The sequence below is a fragment of the Strix aluco genome, chromosome 15 (assembly GCF_031877795.1).
Source record: "Strix aluco isolate bStrAlu1 chromosome 15, bStrAlu1.hap1, whole genome shotgun sequence".
NCBI lineage: Eukaryota > Metazoa > Chordata > Aves > Strigiformes > Strigidae > Strix > Strix aluco.
Genome location: NC_133945.1, coordinates 18,949,079 through 18,976,014, shown reverse-complemented (window position 1 = coordinate 18,976,014; position 26,936 = coordinate 18,949,079). Strand labels below are relative to the sequence as shown.

Sequence of the window (26,936 nt, the reverse complement as noted above, 5' to 3'; positions counted from 1 at the left end):
TTCCAGGCATTTGATTTTTTGAAACACTGACAAAAATTCAGTTATTCTTCTTTCGCTCTGTATTTTTATCCTCAAAATGTAAAACACATTTGGTGGCAATAATACCAGCAATAAAAGATTATTAAAATCTGCATAAGAGAAACATGCAAAGACTTAACTTCTATAAACTAGAAGCGATGTCACGGAAATTAACTTGTCTTCTTGCAAGATGAAAATTCAGACCCCTTTGAAGTCAATGTCAAAATTGCTATTGACTTCAGTAGGAATAGGATTTTGTCAAATTGCGTAAAATTAAGTCTTTGCAGTGTGTGGACATGATTTTGTAATGAAAAGAAAGAAGATCCTATGTTTCCTTCATAAACTGTACCCTTAACAAAATCTATGCTATCTTTAATACTTCGCAAGTACTTGCACAGTGTACAGTTGTAAAGAGAGGATGTATATTGTGAAAGACAGATACGTGCATATATTTTTCTTCATATTAGTAGCGAGAAGTAAGGTCACACTTCCCAATTCCCGATATAAGAAAATTTTCCCTTGGAATCATGGAGATAATTTCTTAAGTCTTGAATATGTATCGAAAAATTTCTTTAAATGCTAAATTAGCCATTGTTTTAAATGTTTCTGTTTCTTAAAGAAATCAACAGATTAAGAAATTTCAGTGAACTATTTCTTAGATTGAAGTGCTGTTCATGGATTCTGTAATTTTAAAACAAAGTACCATGGTATGAATGTTACAATGCTATGCATGCATATTTGCCTTTCAAATGCTTATCCTGGGTAATGAAGATATATTTTTTAAAGTTATGTGAATAAAATAATTTGCATGTATGGCTGAGGCATGCTGTGTCAGACAGGTAAGCAAGTAACTTTCTATTAATTTTGGATCAGTAATATCAAGTAGGTATGTGCTGTATGCACTTTGTTCGCGATGTACTGTTTCTACTTAGGGTAACCTACAGAGGAGAAGTGCTACTCAGTAGTTTCATTTCATTTCCACAAAGGTGTGTTAGCATGTCGCAGCTCTAGTATTTTTCTGCGAGCTTATAATGCAAACCAATTCCTGCTTCTAAAAACTTACTAAACTGAAAGGACAAAATTATAAATAACCTCCTGTGGTTAGTCATTTTTTGCCATGTATCATTCAGGTGTCCCTGGATCATTTTATAGGGTGTTTATTACTATAAATAAATGAATTTCTGAAAACCTATACATTACATAGAGAAACTGAATCAAGATGACTTTTAAATGCTTTAATTATGAATTAATGTACCTTCTCATAAACCAAATCAAATGCTGTAAGATAAAACATCAGTTGGTCACATGTTCTGCTATGGGTAGAGAGTCAACATCACTGAGTTATGCTGACAAAAAAAGTAAAGGATTTGTCTAAGAAGATAGTGCTCTTAAATGCTGTAAAGGAAACTGGAGATGGCATCAGTAGTAATGCAGTTGTTACAACCCTTAATTATTTTTTGAAAAAATGTCTAATTCTCAGATACACTTTGTGTATAATTAGAATTGTAATAACCTGTCTTTGCTTGCATAATTTTAAATATCTTAAATGAATTTTATATCTTTGGGATTTTTTTTAATTTAGCTTCTCTTTCTAAATGTGGTTAACCCTTATCTTCGATCTGCTTCCCCTAAATGAATATGGTTCCTTGTCTTAATTACAAATATTGTAACTGAATTTCTTTATGGGAGAATCCTATAGCTAGCATAGAGAACAAAACAAATAACAATCCGCTCAAACGTTTCTTTGCATATGGGAAACTATGTGCAAACATGGATACCTCTGATTACTCACAACTACAGTTTGCTTAATTTGATTAACTTTTCATTTTTTAATGAATTTAGCATTTTTTGTGAATTATTAATACTGAAAATGCTGAAATATAGTTCAGTAACACTGCTTGTATCTTTTCTTCTCGATGTTATAATCATCTGCTGTCCTCTGACAATATTGAAGATTCCATATCTCCTTATACACTACTTTTACTTAGTGTGGATTTGAGCCCCTATTTAATTTAATTACACGTGAAATATATTTGCTGTGTATGTGTAAACAATGCCCAGAAAAATGAAGTGAGGACCAGAGAGTACGTACTATTGAAGCAGTGACATCATGGAAATACTACTTCGTATTAATTTAAAAAAATCAAAAAATGTTTATTTTTTTGATCACAGCTCATATACAGGATGAATGGCAATGTTCCATATTTGACGTGCTTCTTAAGTCAGGAGATGGAAAGAGAAAATCTTTAGATTGGAGACATGTTTTGGTAAATTAAAACTAAAGGTTAACAGAAAGATTTGGGACTCCAGAATCAATACACCAAGTCAATAGATAATGATCACTGTAAGAGAGCTCTATTGTGAAGAAATGCAATGGTATCCTTGTTTGTCACAGCTGGAGATATTGCTGGAAACAGGCAAAGAACAGATATATAGGGGAGAATCAGGTGGCAAGGAAATCTCATGAAACAAATCAATGCAAACCCCTAAGTATTAAGACAAATCATGTACTCCTAAAAACAATTTCACAACAGAGGTAGACCTTGCAGATTTCTCCAGTCATTTCTTAGGATTGGAAAACAAAACAAACAAACAAAAAGGTACATTTTGTTTTCTTTATGAAGCAATATAATCATTGAATACAACCTAAAAAAATTTAGAATTGGATTTTTATACTGTGTGATCTATCATCATATGAAATTGCACTTAGAGATTTGAAGCTTTTTGGAGAAGTGGATCAAAAAGATTATGTTTAACTTTCCAATACTTAAAATATTTCTGATAAAATTTCCAATTCTTATAACTGATAAAAGGGGACCTACTGGTCTATATATTTTCTTCATGATTCTGGAGCTTTGCCTGCCAAAGTCTTTAAACTGAGAAAAAATAATTGTAAGGATGTGCAAAAGACACTAAATCAGATGTCAATAAAATGTTCGTACAGCTTTTATTCAGCTTTCATGTAATACTTTTAAAAATAAAAATATAGTTAGATTTCTGTCCAAGTCTAAAGTAAGAGAAACTAGCAAAGTCATCAAGTTTTATATTTATGAGGTAGAATAAGTCAAAGCATGGCAGTGGGGCGTATTGTCATTTTGTCATTGCATGTTCACTTGATGTTGCTAGTATGTCTGTAATGCTGTATTGGATTTGACAGATCCATCACATAGCTCAGTGAATGGCTTGCTTGAATTAAGCCTATGGGCAGACTTATTCACATTGATTGGCTATTGGTTTTGTGTTTTATGATTTGATTATTGCATCTTCGATCGGAGTAAGAAAAATGTTCCTTTCTTGCATTTTAACTTTGTCAGCAATATTTATGAAATTGTATATGGTAGTATACTAAGAGAAAACCCCAGTAATAGTAAACTAGCCTTGTCTGAAAGGCAGTCGTTTTGCTTGTACTGCTTGCTAACCCTGTTACACTTAATAACGATAATTATGTGTGTTTATATATGTATGATTGTGTATTCATATATATACACACATTCCCCATCCATCACCCACCCACAAACACGCACACGCACACACATGCACATGCACACAGACATACAAACATACACAGGTATTTTGCTCTGAGCGTAATTCCCTTTTTCTAATACAGTGTCAAATTTAAATCTCACTACAAACAATGGGAAGATTCCCATGTACGTCTTTGTTGTCAGGATTAGATCCCTCATCAGTGGAAGCTGACCTCTTTTTTTTCAATAGTCTTTTTTAAAAGCAAAATGAGGCATACTCCAAAATATTTTGCACATAACACTTTGTATTATAAATTTTTTTTTTTCCACTCTCAGTTTGTGTTACATGTTCTGTGGTCATACATAGGATTTTGTATGAAATTTGAGACAGGAGATTTTGTCATATGGAAGTTGTGTACCTTCCATATCTGAAATCTTACTCCTGATATTGTAATAATTTACATTTTTAACATGCCTATGTGGAGTATTCATTTTTGTCAAAGTACTAGTGTCTACAGAGATATAATTTAAGATGTTTTCCAGTTCTCTTTCAGCAAGTATTTGAGAGTAATACTTGATATTTGTGGTCAGATTATCCTAAAATAGAACAGGTACAAATTCGATTTAATTGGAAACATGCTCATTAAAGAATGATAAATTAGAATGAAGAATAAAACCACAAAGTATAAAATGTGAGCTTCTGTAGATGGAGGTGATTTTTTTGGTATATTGTAGACTTTAAGATCTTCTATTTTACGAATAAACAATGAAACCCACTATAGTTTTATTCAAATTATTTTCTCTTATTGAGGATCTTACTAGTGACATATACTAAAAAATAAGGTTTTGAGAGCATATATAATAGCGTCTTCAGTTAGAATTTAATTTTTCATTAAGTAATTTTATAGAGGGATAAATATCTTTAAATGCAGTACTTCACTCATTTCATGAGCGAACTGTCTAAGGTTTAGGAAAAAGAGCTTCTATACACAGTTTTAATTTCTACAGTAATCAGGTTGGAAGAGGAAAAAGAATAGAATATAGTGATAACATAACTCTTCACCCAGCTGGAACCTTCAAACCTTTTTGAATTTTGGTATAGGAGTCGAATCTTGAGAAATGGAGAAGTCTGGGGAACGAGATGATACATAAGCAACAGTCGTATAGCCCATATCCTAGGCTACTCACTTATTGAGAATGAAAAGGATCAGTTAGCGTCTTGACCACGTACAAAGGTTGTGTTTAGCTTTTGTAACAGCAATAATATAGCATATATATAATACTTTTCTTCTTCAAACACTTAGGTTTGATGTGGTGATGTTTGATTGGTCTAGTTTCTTCCTGGTTATCCTGTGTGGTAGCTAAAGATTGTTTATTCCCTAATTTTGCAAATAAAAATCAAATCATTCACTTTGTTGTTACAGAGGGTTAATGAATTTGGACATCTACCTATTAGGCTTGTATGTCTTTATGTCTGTATCTGATCTGTGGCAAACTAGAGGATCACTGGCATCATCTTAATAATCCATATTTATCACTCAGATCACAGTTTTGGGAATGACTGGAGTACATGACTCATGTTATAGCCATAACAGTACCTTTTAGTGAAGGAATTAGAAAGTAAAAATGGATGATTATGAATAGAGAATGTAGTAGAACAAAAAAATTACCAAAGAGTTTAAAATTCTATGAACAGGGAGTTTCATGTAGAGCAATTTGATAGGAATTTGCTGAAATACGTTGCTGAGTACTTTTTAATGATTGAAACACGGTTCATTCTAAAATATTGTAGATATAATGCTTTTTTGGGGAGACACAGGGAGTCATATTAATGTAGGAGAACATGGCAAACAATTATATTTCATTAAATATAATCTCCTACTAAGTTTAGAAAGCTAATTTATATACTTCGATGTTTTAATACATTCCTTGAACATTTGGTAGAATTAACATGTTTTCTGATACTTTGAAGGCTTGATTCACGTGTGTGTAATATCATGTAACTATTAAAACTACTCCACTAGTTCAAAACTGAGGTAATACAGTAGTGAAGAAGCTTAGGGTTCCTGGCTCAGCATGATGCTAAACACTGAGTATGAAACTTTTATCATGTCAGAGCCTGTATTCTTCATTCCCTGCTTCTACTTCTCTTCCTGTAATTTCCATTGTCCTTCACTGCAATACCAAGGGATATTTTAAGAATCCTCACAGACAAGGAAAGGCTTGGCTATTACTGTAAAATCTGATTTGTCATCCACGCCGGAAATCACAAAGCAAAAATTGAGAGAGAAGGCAGAGGAACATTAAAGCCTAGATTTCTGTACCTGGCTTCCTAAAGTGCTCCAAGTTTAAAAACGCTGAGAACTTTTGCTGCCAATTTCTTCTTGAACATAGTGGGAGATGTTAAATGCTTATCATTTTCAAAAAACTCAGCGCACCTATTTTCACATTTACATACCAACTTCAATATTCATTCTGTCTTTTTGTTTGATACATCAAGCCTACATCAGGTTATATAGCATGAGTTTTAATTTGGGAGTTTCTTATTTCAAAAATAAAAGTTTGTAGTAAATAACTGATTAAAAATATATTCCTTTGATGGATTTTCATGTATACTTTTCCTCTAAAAAGGAAAAAAAAAAAGGATTGGTTAACATTTTTAAAGTAGGACTTACCTCTTTAATAGTTCATACTGGCTTCACTCTTAGAGGATATTGAAAGAAAGTGTAACTTTAAAATCTTTAAGTGTGTTGTATTCAGCAGACTGGATAAATATGAGGTTAGATTGTTACTAAAACATTGATTCCTAATCCAACAGACCAAAACTGTTACAGTCTATTGGGTCAGTGCCTGTGACATGCTAGACCATAACAGTTCCTTCGGACATGTCAATGTCTAATTATACACTTTTTAGTTTTCAGATCATTGACTTGATAGACCACAAAGAGGCAGATTAGAACATGTTATAAGTATTGTCAACTTGGGTGCTTCCACTGTGAATGCTTTAAGAGCAAGAAGGAATTAAGAGCATTGTGAGAGTCAGAGAGAAGATGAAGGAATTAAATGTTAATAAAATATGGAATGAATTGGATGTAGCCTGTATGGATTAGCCATGTAATTTGCAATGTGTTTTAGGCAAGGTGAGGAAGCATTAGAAGAACGAACTTAAAATAACTATGCAGATTAAATTAATCAAGAAAGAGGCAATTTACACTCTTGCATGTTTTTACTGCACTGTTTCCCACCTCAAAGGAGTCTAAAGCATTTGATTAGGTATTTAAATAGAAATTTTTTTTACATACTTTTGGGCTTGTCAAGTTTCTAATACTCTAGAAACACACCTGTGGCAAAATAGCAGTTTGTAACAATACTGCACAGCCGGAATGGGAGTAGAAATTCTATGCCTATATCCTAAAGAACAACTTTTTGTGAAAACTGCTATAGGATATTACATATACACGCAGAAAAAAGTAAGGTCTTCATCTAAACCAATTGTGTACCAGCCTCTAAACTTCATTCTGGTTTCTTGAATGAATTTTTAAATAATCCTGGCAAGAATTTCATATATATGGTCATTTAGTTGCAATATAAATAAATTATGTTGTCAAGTAATTTGTAAAGTCATTCAAACCTTAAAATAAATTAAACTGAAAGAATTGTTGTTACTCATAATTGCTAAAGAAGGTTAGAATTATACCTCGGTATATTAGGGGACTTTAGTGTGGATAAAATGGTGGTTACTAATAAACCATAATAGTTGTTATGAAATCAGAAACAAACATAAAGTATATTTTAGTGAGACATTGTTTTAAAGACGACATTATACAGCAATAATAAATCTCCCAACAAAATAAACATCTATTTTGTTATGTATTTTACTGGGTAAAATATTGATTCTTTACACAAGATTGACTTCAAAATGCTGTACAGTTTGCCCTAAAGAGAGTGAAAAATATGTCCAAAATATAGTAATAAACAAAATTTTCAAATATAAATGATAAAACTTCAAAAATAACCTTAATTCAGCAGTCCTGGATCATACTGACATCAGTTTACGTTGCTAACATGTAACGCTTCTGAAGTAAAGTTACTGGATTACTTTTTAAGGATTTAGCTTAAGTGTCTAGACTGTGTTAATCACAGTAAAAGGCAAATAATCGTAGAGCAGTTATGCCACTGAGGTCGCTATGAATTGAACTAATGAATTATGTGGTGTTCAGAACGTCACCTATTAGTTTTAGATTTCACTTCAAAATTTTAAGATCCACTTAAAAATCATGTGTTCCTCTTGCAGATAAATATGTATATTTATGTGTATTGTATTATTAATAATAAATACATTTATTCTATGTGTAATATACTATGTAAACCTTCATACATATAAAAATTCCACTCACACAGCAGGTAATATGAATTTGAACTAAGTGTACTTGTATAGCTCTGATTTAAAAAATAAATAAATGAGGAAATAAATGTGTAGATTTAAAATATGGGTGAAAGGGCTACATATTTTTCCACTGGTTGTGATGTAACACATTATCCATGTTTTAGCAATATATTAAAAATAAATTTTTCACAACAATTATACTAAGTTGCACAAACAACTATACTAAGCTGCAAAGTATAGCACCAATTTGCTATTGTATAATTTCTTTATACAGTCTTTGAGGCGTAATGGGAGGAGAGAGAGGGGGAGTTCATACACAAGACATTGCCATGGAAGAATTGTATCTACAGTGTATACAGTACAGACACCTTGTCTTTTCCCTAACATGCTTTACAGCATTAATATTAGGCTATGCTAAAAGGAGTCTCTCTTGTAGCATTTGAATGGGATATTTAGTTAGTTCAATAGAAGGGCTAAAAAAGGTGCTGGTCCATCTGCTGAGGAAAGCCTGACATAAGAATACATATTATGAGAAAGCATCTTCTGTTGACCATTCTTCTCTTTTTTTTTTTTTTTTTTTTTAATCTGAGTAAATTGAATAATACAGGTATATCACTGGTCTTGGAAATGCACATTTCCATTAGAGTCCAGAAGAGTTAGGGATTTTTTTCCTTTTTCTTCTTTTTTTTTTTTTTCTTTTCTTGAAGGTGTGCTTTTCACAGTTGGCAAAGTGCTTTTTGGTATTAAAATGAATTATTCCTGTTCAAGAAGTTGTGTAACTGGTGGCAGGATGAAATTTAACGAGAGATTTCTTCAGTTTTCTGTCTCCTGCTGTCTTTGGCAGTCTGAATTATGTTAGAGACATCTTGCCATTGGCTAAACCACACTGAAATATCCTGTATTGAACACAAAGAAGACACAAATAAAAAGCAGAGGTGACTAACCTGGCAGTCAAATCATGGGCTTGGTTAAGCCTCCTGGAAACAGGGTTTGAGTGCCATTTGGGACACTCTGGGGCATGTGAGACAGCTGTGCAGGCAGAGGTGGCACGGGACCTTCTGGAGTGGCAGCTGAGTCCAGGCAGATGGACAATCTGCCTTTGCTTGGGCAATCAAGATGAGCTGTAATGTTTTCTGTGATGTAATATTTCCAGAAGTAGCTACATTAATTTCTTTTGATGCAGGGTTTTACTCCATACGCTTCCAAGACCTGCCTCAAAATTTCAGAAAGCAGCGTTTAATGAAATGGTCTGGAATGATGGAGGTGGGAGATGCATTATCTTTTGAAAATGAAAGCAGAATACCTAAGTGAAAGCAGAATATCTATATCTTGATCTTGGCATCATTATTAGTAGTTAGGTAGAACAAGCAATACTGTAGAAAAAAAGAACCTGACATGGAAGAAATCAGTCTAAAAGTAAAATATACTTTCCTAATGCACATCAGGTCAAACAAATTACTGCTAGTGTTGTTGAAGCTTGATACCACATGAATTACTTCATAGTTTTATTCTTACTTCATTCGATATATCTTATAGGCATGGCTGTAAGGTTGTTTAGTTGTCTTTGTGTTGTGATTCAAATGCTATGAGTATGATAATGTACTTTGATCTTACAGTAATGGGAATATAAAGTATGATAATAGCAAAATCAACCTCCTTATAATAGTTATGATACTAATATTAAAAGTTAAAATTCTTTGATAGCCTTGATATTTAAATTTAGGACACCAGGAGGAGGGAGTTGGGGAGGATTTCATAAAATTATTTTAGAGGGAAACTCTGAAACTTTGTCCATACTTGAATGTTATAGAAACTATTCAAGCAGCCAGCCGTCAGCTATGTTATAATTCATAATGAAAAAGCCCTCAACATTAGAGTCCTAACAATAGCAATGAAGCCTTAAAGTTTAGAGCATGAAGGAAAAAGAAAGTATCTTTAATAACATAATGGAGAAATGTATAGATGTACCATATATAACGCTTCTGGGAAAAATCATTGCTACGCTATATAGTTAGCACCAGATCCTTGGAGAATACAATTTGGAATAACTCCAGTGTAGTTAAGCTGCATCATTTTTACCAGCTGAGGTTCTGATCCATGAAATCTAAATACTGACTGTATTTGTAAATCCCATGGTGGTATTACCAGGAAAAGTCAACTGATTACATATAGTTTAAATCTTCCCACTGTAAGTTCTGTTCAGTATTGTGTTTGCCTTCATCTTTATTTTCTATGTTCTGGGGCTCTGCACTGTTTTCAGCAGTTGCTATATTTTTGGGAGGGGGGGGCTGCACCTCTGTGTTAAAATTATTTCTGTCTAGTTTTGTGAAGTTAGTAAGCAAAGTCCAAGAATTCTGGTGAATGAAACATAATCACTGTGTGTTAGTGGATTATAATTTCTTTTACATTTAAAATTTCCTAGAGTTAGTGTGATTATTGTTAGGGAAGTCCCAATTTCTTAAAATCCCACTTGACCTCTATTATGGCTTCTATTTTATGGAAGCTGTGTTGCCAAGAAGAGGGACTAAAAAATTCTGGGAGTGCTGGATGAAATTATATGTGTGTCAAAATTTTGTTCTTAATCATGTGCTGCGTAAAATATAATTAGTCCGACTGTCACCCAGCCTTTTAGGGACAAGACAGGACACAGAGAACACTTAGTAATTTATCCCATGTGCCCTACAAACATAGGTTCTTGCACCCACAATGACCTAAGTGTATAAATTTCCCAGACACAGCTGTGAGTGCTTTTGTACATCTGAAGAATAGGGGGGCCAATGACTGTATGAGGAAAAATGTGGTAGTAGTTTGATGCTTTTTTAGGAATATGTATTACTGCAGACAAAGAAAGACGAGCAAAGTCCTTTCCCAGGGTGGGGTGACTATATGGAAATTTAGGGGGAGCACTCACAGTAACAGTCTATCCTGAATTTTGGTTGGAATGGTGCTTCATGATGGTTAGATCCTTCAAGTCATAAAAAAGAGCATCTGAGACCCATGCTCTGCATCTTCCTAGCTTCCACTTCCAGGTTCTGAATTTTCCAACTAATAGTAAAGTAGCCAAATCACATGAGTCAGGCAGGATCAGTGGTTACATCTGTACTGTACACCCAATCTCTGCTATAACTTTCTGCTCTTTCTGAGCTCCACTCCAAGTTGCCACTGACCTTTAAAATAGTCTGTTTAGATGTAGAAAATGTGATGAAAGTTATATATGTGTGTGTGCAACTGAATTATCAGTTTCAGTATTTAAGAAAACTTTCACTCTGTTTTCTCAGTGAGGAGAAACTCCCAACTTCCCACATGTGAAGGAGCCTAAAGTTCAGTATTATATCAAAGGTGGAATAAACCCCAATTTCTCTCTCTGTTCTGGTATCTATTTGACATTCCAGTAGCTGAGATCATCGGTGTTAGTGTTTATGAGGATGGGAAACATTAAGGGAATTTTCAAAAAGTTTGAAGTAAAGTCGTAAATGTTCATTAAACAAAAATGCTGTTAATACTCTAACTTAATTTTTCCTGAAGGAGCAGGAAAATACACGTACACTAAAAGCTAATCAACCTCACTGGAATATTGGGTATCTCAAACTTGAAACTAACTCTCAGAATATGTAGATTAAAAGCAAGTCAAAAGAGAGTCAAGACTATTTAAACATGCTTACAGAAAAGACTTCTGTAGAAATAAAAGCTAAAAATACTACTTAGTAATTACAATTTATTGACATGTTTCCACTAAATTTCAGATATATAGCCTTACTAAAGCTTAAATTCAGTCTTGACATGCACATAGCTTCTGTAATAGGTCAGTATGCTTTAGAATGAATGTATGGAAGTGGTTTTCTGTACCACTTCAGAAAAGCTAAGGTGACTTGTGAGAAGCAAGAGTGTAAAAGACAGCTCTTGAAAAACAGGTGGATGCAACAATTTGGTAAGGAAAAGTACTGACAAAATATATTTATGAAAAACCTTAGGCTTCTGAATTAACTTGTGGTAGTATAAACATGCTGAAGAAATTAGAGTATGGTATTTTAAAAAAAAAAAAAAAAAGAAAAAAAAATTGGACAGTCCAGAAAGCCTGTCCTTCACTTGCTTAAATATTTTGTTTTAATACTTTATTATCTGTCTTTCAATTCAGTGGCCTGCTTTAATTTAGAACAGGGTACCTTTAGTTAGGTGATAAAGTTGAACCTGAAAATATGCTCTTTAAGTTTGATGCTGCAGAGTATGGTTTTGATTTGGAAATCTAGATTTTTCCTGCCTACCTCACGCCATCACAAAAACTTTCAAACAATATTTGGTTTCATAGTGCAAGCCTTGTCCCTGTCTAAATACAAGTTATTAGTTTAATAATGACTGACCCATTCCTGAGGGCATAAGCCCTAATGTTGCTAATCAAGGATCTTGTAATAAAAGGTCTCCTATAATAGAAAGTACAGGACAGAAAGATACATGTAGAAAACCATGCTTTTTTTTTTTTTTTCCAAGCTACCCTGTGAAAAAGAGGCTAAGATGGAAATGCTGACAGAGGGCAGTGAAAGACTCCTCTCCTAAAGCTATTCTTCATTCTACCACAGATTGCATCTTTCTAGGACAGTTTAGCAAGAAGCAAAAATTTACATGTGGGGTTTCTTCACAGAAGTAGTTCTGTATATTAAACAGCCGTAGTGAAGCTAAAGCTTCGAGTCTAGTGATTAAAGATTTTTTTTAAAAAACTAAATCCACTTTTGCGCTATAGTATGGCCTGTTTTCACCAAATAACAGCATCAAGAAGAAAGAAAGCATCTAATGTATTGGATATGCAAAATACCTGTTGGGTAGAGATAGCAGGTGCTAAAACTGACAGTGAGGGTTATGTCAGATCTGGGGCCTTCAAGGAATGTATTTGCTAGGAGACTGCCAAAGGGCCTATAGGGAACGTAGCAGAGGAAATTAGAACATAGTTGAACCTTCTGAAAATTGGAGTAATACAGCTTCAGTAACTACCCCAAAGTAAGAAGGAGCATCTAAGTGGCTTAAAATTACTTTTGTTGTCCTCCCCTTCTGTTTCTCTCTGAATTCAGAAAATACATCAAATGTTTAAATGTTATTTTTTTCCAACTTTAAAAATTTCTTTATTACCATACTGGTAAAAATCTGTGGTAGTTTTCAATTTACTAGAAGAAATAAGAAATTGATATATAGGCTCGAGAAATGGATTAGTAAGCAGAAGTGTTTGCCCTTGGGAAATAGCTGCTCAGATGGAACACAGCCGTTTTGAATCCCAGAAGTACATTTTCATGACCTGCACTGTCTGGGTTTCCATCAGAGAGCTCAAGCTGCCAAAGGGTGCCACTCCAGCACTTAAAAGGAATGCACTTAGCCCAGGGTGTGGGAATATCTGGGAAGTTGAATATCTCCAACTGTACGTTCAGATCAATGTATTTATCATGTTACTCGTTCAATTTGTTTTTCTGTTTATCTCCCTTACAATCAGTAACAACTTTTAAAATTTTATTTAAAGAAAAAAAAGTTCTCTGATTTTTAAATGTGTGTTCTTTTACCTCTGAAGTATAAAACAATGAGCAGTAAAAAATTTGTTCTATACTTTCACTGTTAATACCCAAATTAAATTATGGAAGCAATTTGGTATCTTAATAATTGAGCAGGGCTTATTGTATAATAAAGTTGGGTCCACTCACGTTTCTTATACCTTTTTGAAGCAGTAAAAAGTGTAGCAGTGACGAAGGACATTAAAACAACCTAAAATGCATCATGACTTTTCACCATACCTTGTGAGTTTTTTAAGCCTTGTACAATCAATACAGTTAGCGCATAAAAATGGTCTTTAAAGGGAACAGCCCTACGTTTGCAAAGGACTGAGTTAGGTGAGCTGCTCTTTTCCAGGTCTGCTTTTCATGTACTTTAAGACAGATAGAATATGATACACCACAGGGTCAGCTTAACTCAGAAGGACTCCTTTTGCAAACTATTGGGTTGTCCACACTAAGGAATAATACTCGCTTTGGACATCAGGTGTGGTATACGTGTATAGTGACACCTCTGATGAGCAGTTCTCCCTCTAGGTCTATGTAAACAATAGTATAGAATTTATCGAAATAAAAACCTGCCACTATAAAAATATTAAAGCCACTCAAGTACTAAACCATTTCTTGTAATTGTTACAAATAACACCTAATCAGTTATAAAAAAATTGAACTGGCATATTGAACTCCAGCATCTACTTACTTTTCATTCTCACAGTTGCTCTGCTGACCAATATGAACATTCTCCTTACTTTTAAAATTAATTTAGGGAGTTGTGAAATGAATTTTACAAAAGCAAAAGCCAGGGAAAATAATGTCTTCCTATGTAAATTGAAGCAGTATAACAAGGAATGTTTATGGTAGAGGTTTTTTAAATAGGTTTCACTTTGGGTTAAATTTTTTTAAAATTAATTTTCTACCAGTAATTAGTAAAGAGTTGATAATAAAAAGTAAAATTTCAGAACAGTTTCAACAACATCTGTCATTCCAAAAGACAAATGGCAGTTATTGTTCAGGGGTCTTTATGGAAGTAACTAAACCATCATATTATTCTTACAGATAATTCTGGACTTTGGCATCTGAAGATAGAGTATCTGTGGCTCAGTGTTTCATAACAACAGATATTCTGAATAGAGATAAAGGAGTTTCTCAGCTAGCCACTTTAGAGGCAGTTTTTAAGGAGAAGTAATCATTTTCATTTTGATGAGAGGGCAGTTTAATAACTTCATAGAGATGAATCAAAAGTATTTTCTGTAAAACAGTAGCTGGTAAATCTGCATTGCTACTGGTTGAATCCCTTTTAGGCAAACATGTAGCTGTTTCTTTCTATATAATTATCACAAGAGGTGATAGCAATAAATACAGTGACAAATGACTACCTATGAAATGCAGAGTAGCTCTGTATTTATAATGTTAAATTTATCCTCCTTCATTTTTTTAAATTCCTCTCTTTAGCATTACATGCAAGGTAGATCCGTTAGCTTGTGAAATTGCTGCAGATGACAAAACAAAGAGAAAAACCACCCATCTGTACCTCCAATTGAAAATGAAGGAATACACACTGTGATCACTAAGTTCATTCACACTAAATGGCAGGTGTTAGTATCTCTGAGATGGGGTAGAGGCAATGATCAGATATGACTTTTGATCTTAATCAAACCTGTCCCTATAGGATACATTAAAGATTCCTTGTTTTGTTTTGTTTTGTTTTTTTCCCAAAATGTGAACTTCTAAGTAACAAGGTTCACAGATTTATAAATGAGAATTTCAAATGTCTCTAATACATTGGAGGCGAAGTAATAGAAATAGATTTTGTTCTCTTAGGGCTTAATTCTTCAAGGTTCTGTTACCACTAAGAGATGTTTGCTCCTGAGCTGAATAGTTTTCAACAGGATCTTCAGAGTACTTAATGCTTGACAGAGCTTTCATCATCTTGCAGAACTAAGTTTTCCAGGTAGTCCTTAGTACAAGCTACAACTAGTTCCTTCTAGCTTCTATTTGGTAGACTCTTGCATTAAAGCTGTGCAAAACGTAAAACCTCAGTTTTTCACCATGCCTAGCAGTGCAGGCTGGAGGAGCAACATGCACTTTGGAGTAAAACAGCACCCAAGTGTTAAAACCTTACCCAGGTTCTTTATTAATCCTGCACAACACACAAATAATTCAAGGAAGCTGTGTATATGCATATAAAGGAATCATTTGATGTTAATCCTTAAACATGGTTTTCACTAACTCAAATCCTGTTTGCTTTGACTTCAGAAAGGACAAAGCAGGATTTGTGCTGTAATGAAGTTTTCTGCATTTTGAAATATTAGTGTATTTAGCATTTCTCTTTTTATGTTACCTGGTTTAAAAAAGAATTTTGCAAGAGAAGGTTTATATTAAATTACTCATATCTCTAGTTTATTCTCCTAAGATTCTGCAAAAGACTTTTGTATGTATTTGGATGACAGTATATGAGAATATACTATGTCATTTTTTTAATACATAGCAGAAAATTAATTTTCTGATTGCAATCATATTAGACCTATAAAAACCAAACTATTTTACTTTCAATATCCTCCTTTCAGATGCACGAAGTAAATTGCAATTATTTTTTTTTCAAAAAACGCTTTTTACATAGTTTGCAGTAGTGCCCTTTAATATCTATATCAATATAAATATTGTTTTATTTTTATTAGACTTCATAAATATATTGACATATCTGTAACACTAAACATGAAGCTTCCAATGCAAGAGTTTGTACATAGTCCATATCCAAACGTCACCATTATTTCATTTAAAAGATCCCAGCATGTCTACCTCATGATCCTTATAAACTCTATAGTACTGAAATACGTCAACACTTTTTCTTGCTACATTCATTAAAATTAAGCACCCTTACCCTACCCCATCTGTAAACATCAAGTCAATTGGCAGCTAGCACATTTCCCAGTCAGCAAGCAGTATTGTGAATTTTATCTTCTCTTGCAGAAATCAATTCGTCTTCGTTGCAGCAGATGAAATTTCTTGTAACACCTCTGCAGGTAACAATCATTGATACTTCTTGATGCATCCATCCAGGTCTCAATATCCTTTTTCACATGCTGCATTTAATCGTAAGAGAAAGCATAGGAAAGTCCATAGCATAAATCTTTGAACTAGTTTAATTAATTTATAGCTTCAGCCTATAGGTTCTGCCATATAAAAGACGTTAGGTTATTTTGCTGGCTTTGGTGTTTTATTTCCAGTTTAAATATCATATGGCCTAGCAAGTAAGGAAATGTTAAAACTACTAATAAAAATTTACTGTGCAGTACAATCAAGATTGTGACTTTCAAAAAGCCAAAACAAACAGAACTAATGGAAAGAGTAAAGGTTTAGATGTATGTAGGACATTGTAAGTGCTATAGATTGAACAATTTTCTTTTCAACTCTTTGGGGGCAAATATTGCCCACAAGGGTACTGCAGACCCTAAAGCACTCACAAAGTCTATCCTATGGATAAGATAGTGGGAGAGAGGGTCTGTGTCTACAGAGGATCACTCTCTAGTAAGTAAAAAGTCTTAGCTGCTTTGCTAATATACTATCATGTTGTAAGCCATGGGTACAGAAGAATGAACAATGTTTTTGAAAGGTAATGGTAATTTATAAATATATTGAATATGTGAAGGGATTTTCTCTCTTTTAAGCAATAGAGTTTGAACAATCATAGTCTTAATTCAGGTAAGGATGGTATTATGTCACTACCTAAGAAATCAAAAGCCAAAATAAATAGTTAACGGTGCTGGGACATATTCTGCCAATAATGTTATGCAAAAAAAATCTACTGAGTTCATAGAAGCTGCTTGTATTGAAGGATGAAAGGGTATACAGTGTGACACAAAATGTTGGTATTAAGAAGTGTTTATTTCTAGAGTTTTACATCAGCAGAAATAAATGGAAGGTGATGAATTTTCTGTTTATGCCATAGTGGCCTACATAGAAACAAATAAAGAACATTTATTTATGAGAAAAAAGATCATAGCTAAAGCCAAAATATGCCAAAATTGTAATAATCTTTACGCTACCTGTAGCATTTTTGGTGGTAATCTGAAAAGTTCTTTTATAGTAAAACCTGATTTTTCAAAGTCCTAAATCATTAAGAAAATACATTTTGAGAAGTCAACATCTGACTCTTTCTTGATCTCACTGGACTTGGATTTTGACTTTCATTATTTCCTGCTGTTTCCTGCTCAGCTCTGGATTAGAATGAGCTGTAGTAGGGAGGCTACCAATTTATAAATCTAGGCCTTGCTAAGTAAGAATAAATATAATTATTTTAGCAATTTTTAAGCTTGGAATTCTTGATATAGACATCAGGTCTTTAATATTTTTCTTGTCTGAAATTTCTGAAAACAATTTCCTGTTTTGCAGAGTGAACCCTTCTAAGCAATAATTATTTCTCTAACAAAGGCGTTTTTTTTTTTTTCCTCTTCAATTCAGGCGCAATTTAAGTATTCCATATATCGCAACTTTGGAACTCCAGTCAAAAATATAGCACTATTATTTATCAGTAATTTCAGTGAACTTTACACATAAGGAAATGGATCTCTGTGAAAATTTATTAAAACTTTTCAGTTTACCGGTTGATTACCTCTGTTGAATTGATTCAACATAAGGTATTTTTGTTAGGTATGTTTTTGACCATATTATAAACATATCTATCATAGGTGACTGTAGATGCCTTTTTTGTAATATGTTGTGAAGGAGAAAGCCTGTATCTTCTGTCTCTTGTGTGCCTAAGTTTTAGTCATAGAATTTAAAGGACTTTTGGCTTTATAAAAACATAATTCTCTGGCCCGTATTCCTGTGGTACAAGTTGCCAAAGTTGCATTTGGTCTTTCAAATCTGTAAATTGACTTTCAACTAATTTATTATCTGATGTTTTATGTTTCAATACATGGAGTATATAGAGAGATACATAAACTTTTAGAAATGAAACTAACCTTCCTGTGGTTTTCAGATGCATGCAAAACACCTACAGTACAATTTTATAGTGCTTCTTTTAGTGCTTCTAAACTCAATGACAGTATTTCAACTGTGTTTGTAAAATTGATATGAAGCTACTGATAATATGCTCAATGTTTGAAATGTGAGTATATGTATGTTTGTATTGTTTCCTTGTAAAGAAATGTGTGTGTTTGTAGGTTTCAAATAATAATATAACAAGTAAACTTTTGATTGGAAATTTATCATCAAGTGGAAATGGGAGGTCTTGGGTGATTCTGCTGGTAATATTCACTCTTCTCTTCCTGATGCTTTATCATTCCTGTCAGAGGATCCTTAGCCCTCAGCCACGTGATATCTTTTTTGATTTTGGAATGAAGTAATCTTGCATAAATAAATGCATTAATGAGAGGATGGTATGTCCACATGCACATTTGTATTTGTATATGTGTTTCTGTTCCTGCGTGCACATGATATAAAGAAAACCTAGTCAATATCTGACAGAGGGATCCTTCCATGGGAAATTTAAAAATATTTCACTCTTGACTTCATCCAGTGCATTCTGAGGCTAAAAATAATTACTCTTCAGAAGAGAAGTTCTGTGCTTCTGGGATAGATCTTCTCTGGCAGGCATGATGAAAGAGTTTGCACACAGACCTGAACTAGAATAGAGGTAGGGAAACTATCTGAAACCTCCTGTCAGTTTGATGATGAAATTTGAACAAGGATCTCTAAAGACTTTGCTCTAGCAAATCTCTGACAATGGGAACATTAGGGGAGAATTAATCCTGAGGTTCCTGGCTGAGGTGGGGCAATGGGCATCTTGCCCTATCAGGCTCCTAATAAATCAGATTGAGACCCAGAATAAACCCATGGTTTATTTACATGTTGGTTACAGAACATTGTTCATTTTGATTCTTTAGCATTTTTAATGAACTTTTCAAATCAGTGCTCAATGTATTTTTTTTCTTTTAGGCTTTGTAAGATCAAAATTCAGTTTGTAAAGAAAAAAAAATTTTGTCGTATATTTTTCAAGTGTATTCTAGGATGTACCTGCATATTTTATGATTTTTCTGTAAATATGGGGCAGGGTCATTATTTGATGTTTATATCACTCTTTCTTTCTTTCTTTCTCCAATTTTTAACGGTTATCTAACTTCCATTTACAAACAAATCCAGTGCAGTTGCATGCCTGGTATTATTTTTCTCCCAAGTGTATATGCAGTTTATGATTTTGAAACAACAAAGAGAGGCAAGTATATATATAAACCTGAATTTGGGATGAAGTATGGTGGAAGAGGATATAACATCTGTCCAATTGTGACTGTATTTATTTACATATTCGAGCAGAATCATCCCTAGGAGCGGGATTGTGTGTGTGTGTGTGTGTGTGCAAAAGAAATGCATTATAAAGCTTTAGAAGTTGACAGTCCTAGATTAAGTTATTGACCTTCATTTGGAGAAAGATATAGTCTCCAAAACAGATTAAACATTCTGAAAGGTTTACTTTTATAACTCTAGGAAAAATGTTTCGTAGTAGCAGGAAGCTTAAAGAAGCAAACATTGGAGTTTCTACTATTGAACTAGTTTGAACAGAACATTGCCAATTCTTAACCAGTGCAATTGCTCAAGTCATTGCAATTTTCCTGTATACTACTATTAACCTGTCAACACTAACCCTACCACAAATTTAATTAGTGAAGCAATAGCAAATATGGAGATACTTATTTAAAAGCAAATTACTATTTGACAGAGTTCTTAGAATGCTTAGGGTGCCTGTTGTGGCGTTCCTCTGCTACATAAATAATCATAACTGGTCAAAATTTTACCATACATGCTTGCATACATCTCATTGACTTAATCACGTGTATGGTAGGAGATATTAATCAGATTATAGTCTTTCAAAGGAATTTCCGAGGAGTACATGTAATCCAAACTGCTTTGGAAAAATGCAGTTTCAGCCTATTTGAATTAATGTGTAAAGACATATGTTCAGTTGTTCTTCCTTTTTAGTTTTGCTGCCTATGGGTTTGACTTCATTTGATGAAGCAATTTGACTGGGAAAATAACCATTTTCTATGAGATGCTTTTATTATTATGTTACGCCCTGCCACTAATCAGATAAAATAAAAAATTAAGATGAAGGAGCATCTGTAAGGTCTTTGTGCGAGTACTTATTTAAGGCTGTACTGCTTTTCCCTGTGAAAAATAGCAGATACTGAAGTATTTGCTCTGGAAAGACTAGGAAATGTTGTACTAATGCACAGTATTAAACTTCTTCTATAAAGTCAAGTGTCCTTTATGTTGGCAGTTTAAACTTGAATTTACTGCTGCTGTAAATAGTTGCTTATATGGATATGGAATTCGGTTTGTTACAGCTTTTACTGCTCTTGGTAGTTGTGAACATCAAAGATGTTCAGCTATTGGATCGGTTGATAAAAATCGGTAAACACTTTGATTATCCTCTGTTCTTTTTTCATGAAGTTTGATTAATTCCTTTTTCTCGCTCAGTGAAAACTCTGGCAGCCCTTTTTGGCATCTTTGTCATTATCTCTTTGACAGCTTGCCTTCCCGGTGCTTACAGTTCTAGGTCAGTTCGCATGGCTAGTCAAATGTGACAACATGACAAGATTAAGTAAAGCTGAGGTTCTGTGATTTGTAAATGGAGGATTTGCAATGTGAAGCTCCTTTGATAACAGAAATAGTGAATAATCTGTGTTTGCCCTCAACAAGTGCGTACAAGCATGTGTGCATCTTCTGTACTGTTTTTTTAATGAAGCGACCAGAATTATTTTCTCCGATAGACTGAAAATAGCACATGTGGAAGGTGGCTTGTGTGTGTGCATGTATGTATGGTTACATACAAGTGCATTAAATAATCAAGGATTCAGTTTTAATATCTGGAGATGATCATATTATATTTAAAATACTAAATAAAAAATAGTACGACTGCATACTACACACAAGCACAAAAGACTGCTTTAAAATTAATAAACAAAGTACCCAGTATATTTATTATTGAACTAGATAAGAATTTATTCAAGGTTTATTGCCCCAAAATATAACAGCAATAGTAATAGGAAATGCATTACAGATCGAATTAATACTTGGTTTTCATTGTAATACATGTGGGTTTAGGTGTCACCTGATGGCAAACCTGTTTCCCCAGCGGCTTTTTTTAATGAAGTTTATATAAAGTCTGTCTTGGATAGAGATTACACAGAAAGGTGGTGTAGGTTAGATTTTTAACTAGGCATCAAGTGAAATCCCCACACTGGTGTAGATCCAGAGAGCAAGACTGAAACTTGAGAGAAAGCTTTTACACTGACATCTGTCCCTGGGATTATTCCATAGCAGTTATTCAGCATCAGCTCAGGGGGAAAGTCACCTGTGCTACTGTTTGTTGCACTTCTATATTTCTGCAAAATAACCAATAGCAATCATATTTATTTAACTGCTTAACGAGGTGGCAGCTCAACTTTGGATGGATGTAAACATCTAAGAAACTTCAAAAGAAGCTACCAGTTGGCATAAAGAAATAAAAATTAAAATCAGGTCTAAGCATCAGTGACCAAAATTTCTGCAAAACATGCCCATCGATCAGCAAGAAAATTAACTGGCCAAATTCAGATGTGACATAAATAAGTGAACAGTCAAGAATTTGAAATTCGTCTCTGCATATAGAAAATTCTCAATAGGCTTCTCAAGTTTCTTCTTACTCCAACCTGCAGGAAAAAGTAAAGACTGCTTTTAATATTTAATCAATGATGTATTTATGAAGATCCCTTCATGGAAATCTTTTATTATCGCCCTATCTCTATGGTAGCCTGGTCAAGTTTCTTCATCTCTGAAAACCTAGGAATGTTAATACTATACTAATAGGAAATCCCTCATGGCTTTCAAGGTATACAGTATACCTTGGAATTTTACCGTTGCATTGTGCTGTCTCTACTACATCTTCCCAATTCTTTCTCTGCTCCACATCACAAAGCATTATCAGTTGTGGAAGAGGAAGATTATATGCAACAAAGTATTTTCTGATCCTCTCTTGTAGAATGATCTTAGTGTTTAGTATTGTGCATTTAAAATATTGCATAGAGAATTTTAGCATTCTTAACCTTGACAATCAAGGAAAAGGACTGGAAACTTTTTATCAGCAGGTTTCAATCCTTTTCCTTGGTCTTAAGTAAAAAGGATAGATATCTTTCCTCATTGCCTTCTGAGATATAGAGAGAGACTTGTTGCTCAGTCAGGTGACTGAAATGGCTAAAGTTGCTTGGTGTTAATATCCAAAATTAAATAAACTGATTGGTTGCTTATGCTTTGAACGCCATAAGTAGATACCATCCTATTGTAGTAAAGAATTTTAAGTTAAAGGATTACCACTGCTGCACAGTATTGACCAACTGAGGTTAAAATACGGTTCAGCAATGTGGTGTGTAACAGGTGCGCATACAAAGGAACTCTGCTGCTCATGTCATCTATCTCGGTATTATCGTAGGTATGTGACCAACAGAAAAAGCAAGATGTTAGAAACTAAAATCTTCACATCTTTGTCTAAAATTTTATTGCAATTCTGCATTAAGATCTGATAGAGGAGAGATGTGGATTGCAGTTTCTGTGCCATTTGCCAACAGCAAGAGGCACATTCTGAAATAGTGCCCCTTTCCTGGGTGAAGGAGCAGGCGCTGTACCTTCCCGTACTTAGCCAAAGCTCACTCCTTCAGTTACCTTTTTGTGAAATTTAGTAATAATTGTCAGTACAAGAATTTCGGTAATTGAAGGTTATTCTGGTTAAAGATTCAACACATATAGGTCTGATGAAGAAGGGATTGTATTACTTGATTGTTCCATTATAATCAAAGATAGTAAAGAATGGATAATATTCTGGAAAAGTTAGAAATATGAGCTTTCCAGTGATATATACACTTTGCTTGTAATATGGCAAACAATGGGGCATTAGATCAGAGTTAGATTTAGCTGAGGTAGTACCAGATTTTTAACTTCTCTTTTTATAGTTCTTAAACAGATTCATCATTTTTTATAGTTCTAGTAATATGCGGACTTTAAAAAATGAACGGAAATGGTAACAATTGGAAAAACATGTGCATCAAATTCCTAAAAAAAAAAAAAAATCATCTTTAAAATTGTCCTCCTATAGTTCTCAAATCACTTGAGGATAATGTGTTAACTCAGTTCATATTTTATAACATGAATTTTTCTTTATTAATGCTGTTCTTAAATCCTATACTATGTATATTATTAAGGAGCCTCCAAATGTCTCCAGTATCACAGCTCCACTGTCTGTCCTAGACGTGTATGGAAATACAGCCATAGTAACAAAGAACGTAAAAACCTAAAATGGTAATTACAATTAGAGAGGCACATACTTTCCCTGTTTTTAGAGACTTCAGTAATACGTACTACTGATGATTTAAAGATAGAGGTTCACTTTCAAAGGCCCTACTAAAATAAATCTCACAACCAATTTGCATTTTTAATTCTCTTTTTTTTATTTGTGCAGTGGACAACCAATTGTCCTTTTATGTAGTCTTTTAGCACTTTTAAACCCTGTACTGAAAATGATTGAAGAAATTGAGACACAGCGTAAGTAACGTACCATATACTGAGCTTTAGGTGGATAGTTTACAGCTACATTTACAGATGTTAGCATGGCTACGCTGATTTTTTTTCCCAGTTATTTCCTAGCAAGTTGTTAGTTGTTAGTCCAGCTACTTAAGAACTAGTGCCAGTATGCAACAAAATGCTAGCAAACTTTATTTTTTTTTCTTGTTATGTCCTGAACAGTTGTTCCAGATGGACTCTAAATAGCGGAACTTACCTTGTTCTAATTAGCGATGCATCAAAATTGTTCATCAGATGTGTTCTTAGACAAGAATTTGGGAGTCCACATATTGGTTTTGATACATTGGTTTAACATGCTGTAAAATACAAGGATAATCACATTGACTATTAATTTATTCAAAATATTTTGTCATATGCATGTCCTAAATTTCGGTAAGTTGTTTACCTAGAATGATTATTTCCAGTGTAAATTATCACAAAGCATTTACATGCCACTAATTTTAATAAGAAATAATCATGCTGGCATAATAGAGAATAAGTGAACCAATGACTGTGTGACTGAACTAGCTTACTGATTTTCAGTGTGACAATATAGTTTAAATCCTTCTTACTATTTTCAGCATGGAAATCAGAATCTATTCTGCTAACCTTCTGAGCTTCTAAATTTGGTGTCATGCAAGGGCGTGTTTAAAAATTAGCATTTAAAAAGAAACCCACTTGCTTTAAGTTTAAGCTGACACTGTTCCTTTCCTCTGTGGAAATGAAATTTATTAATCATAATAAAACCATCATATTCTGAAGGTAGAGGTCACCCTGAGGAGAAAAAAAAGTCTATTCATCACAGAGGAATTTCAATGCATTTTTTTCCTAGATAATATATGAGCATGTATTCTCTCCCCTTTGGAAATCTATTCTTCCATGTTTGTGCTTACATATGTTAAATTTATTTAGGAGGGTGCACGAATGAGAATTTTGCAATTTAATTTTATATACTTTATTTTCTTTTACAGAAGATTTGGAAGAATGTTTTTTGCATTTTATTTTATTTTATGTACGTATACATTGCACACATTTGTTCAAGTGGAATTTCAATATCCTGTGAAAGAAAAGGAAGAAGTGTTTCTTATTTTAACAAGAATATAAGTATTGCTGATTCTGAAATACCATTTTTATGTTAAAAATACAGTACAAACTTCATTATTTTTAACAAGCAAGGATTAACTTAGGTCACAGCTTTCACGTTAGGATTGCTTTACACCTCTGTTTTTAAGGAAGAAACATGGTTTACACAGTAGGATGAAAAAAGTGATATAAAGCACTGACAATAAGTTATTACTGCTTTGGCAAAAGAGTAATAAAAATGTACTCATAATTAAATACTGGGTTAAAACAGTAATATTTTCTTTCTTTTGAAATTGCTTAATGTGTTTGTTTATCCATATTTTTGTCTTAGCTGTCCAGACTTCTGTAAAATATTGATATAATACAATTAGCAACCTGTTTTATTACATCAGTGTTGTAAACTTGCTAGTTACTTCAGTAATTGGGTTAAATATACTAATAATTCAATAAAGCCTGAGCACTATGTATTTGGGCTTGTTCCTTCCTTACAAGTGGCCCTTGCATTTAGGCCACTTAATCCCCTGTCAGGGATGACCCATTAGACTTTCTGTTGTGTGGGGGCACTGTGACATAGTCAAGGATCCTGCAGGAATGGGATGCAGTATGGAGTCAAAACGCAGCCCTACTGCAGGAAACGGATCAGAGCAGTGGAAACCAAAACCCCACAAAGTCCCAGAGTAGTTAATGGTTTACACTAGACCACAACTAATGTAATTCTCACAGATCTAAATTTACAGTCCTTGCTCAGTGTCACAGTAATACCAGTTAATCAGGAAAAAAAAATACATTTGAAAATATACTGATTCCCATTGCTTTAAAAATATTAGTCATGACATTACAGAGTGTATAAGAATAATACATGCAATTCCTCCTCCATGTTACTAGAGACATGAGGGAAATTTACAGTGCTGGAAACAAGTCTGGCTTTAAATTAATTGTTTTCCCTTTCTAGATGTTTTCTTACTGTTTGAATGAGATTTGGCTTGAGAGAATTAAAATCATACTGAAGTTTAAAATGGATTCTTAGACTTTTAAAATGGGCATACAGAGGAAAATAAGATGTCTTCTTCACCTGAGTTTAGATGAACCAAGACATGAGAGATTCTCTTATGGCTACTATCAAAGCTAAGTATTTTCAATCTCTAAATATTACAATGTTTACATCCTAATGTGGAGGGTTACCAAGGCTGAGGTTTATGGAAGTTCTTCCAACTAGAGAGGCTCCAGAGTCTGGGGTCAGTGTCAAACCTGCTCGAAGAAGTCTTATGCCCCCTTTCCAACTCAAAGGATCACCAAGTATCATTTACCTATCATAGGCTGATGTGAGCTATTTTTCCTTCCATTTTTTTAAGTGGGAACTGCCTGATTTCTTTGTTGTTAACTGCCTTGGATAATTTCCAAAGATTCATGGATACCAAGAGTTTAAATTGAATTGATATATAAATTTAATCCTTCACTCATCAGTATATTGGATGCAAAAGAAGAACTAATATTTTTTATACGAGTCTTACACATATTTTCCTGAATTTAAGACCATGTCTTAAAGAAGGTGACTGCCAAACATGCTGCTTCCCTGGATATTCATGTATATCTTCGATAGCTATGAGGACTTCTCTGCCCAAATCTAAAGTAAACATAGCTGTGGGGTAAGATATAGAGCCCACATTTATGAACTTGTGGTACCTTCACAGCTTTAATAGATTAACTCCTTTTTAATGTATTATCCCTTAATAGAAAGTTGAATTTACTAAGTAAACAGGACAGTACAACTGAAGGCATCTACTATGGTCATAATTTGTAGTGAAACATCCAGATTTTGACATAGAATACTTTATAAGAACTTAGGTACACTTTACATTTGCTCAAAAT

The 26,936-nt window shown here is 33.7% G+C and overlaps 1 protein-coding gene across 27 annotated transcripts in view; it reads left to right on the top strand.

Moving 5' to 3' along the window:
* Positions 1-26,936, top strand: part of LOC141930165 (RNA binding protein fox-1 homolog 1) — a 920,114-nt gene that overhangs the window by 888,498 nt on the left and 4,680 nt on the right. For 5 of the 27 annotated variants that reach the window (XM_074840623.1, XM_074840622.1, XM_074840612.1 and 2 more), the window contains one exon: positions 16,365-16,417. The exons of the other annotated variants lie outside the window; for them this stretch is intronic. In XM_074840623.1, coding sequence (XP_074696724.1) covers positions 16,365-16,417 — 53 coding nt within the window. The remainder of the gene's footprint in view (positions 1-16,364; positions 16,418-26,936) is intronic. 27 annotated transcript variants of the gene reach the window in all.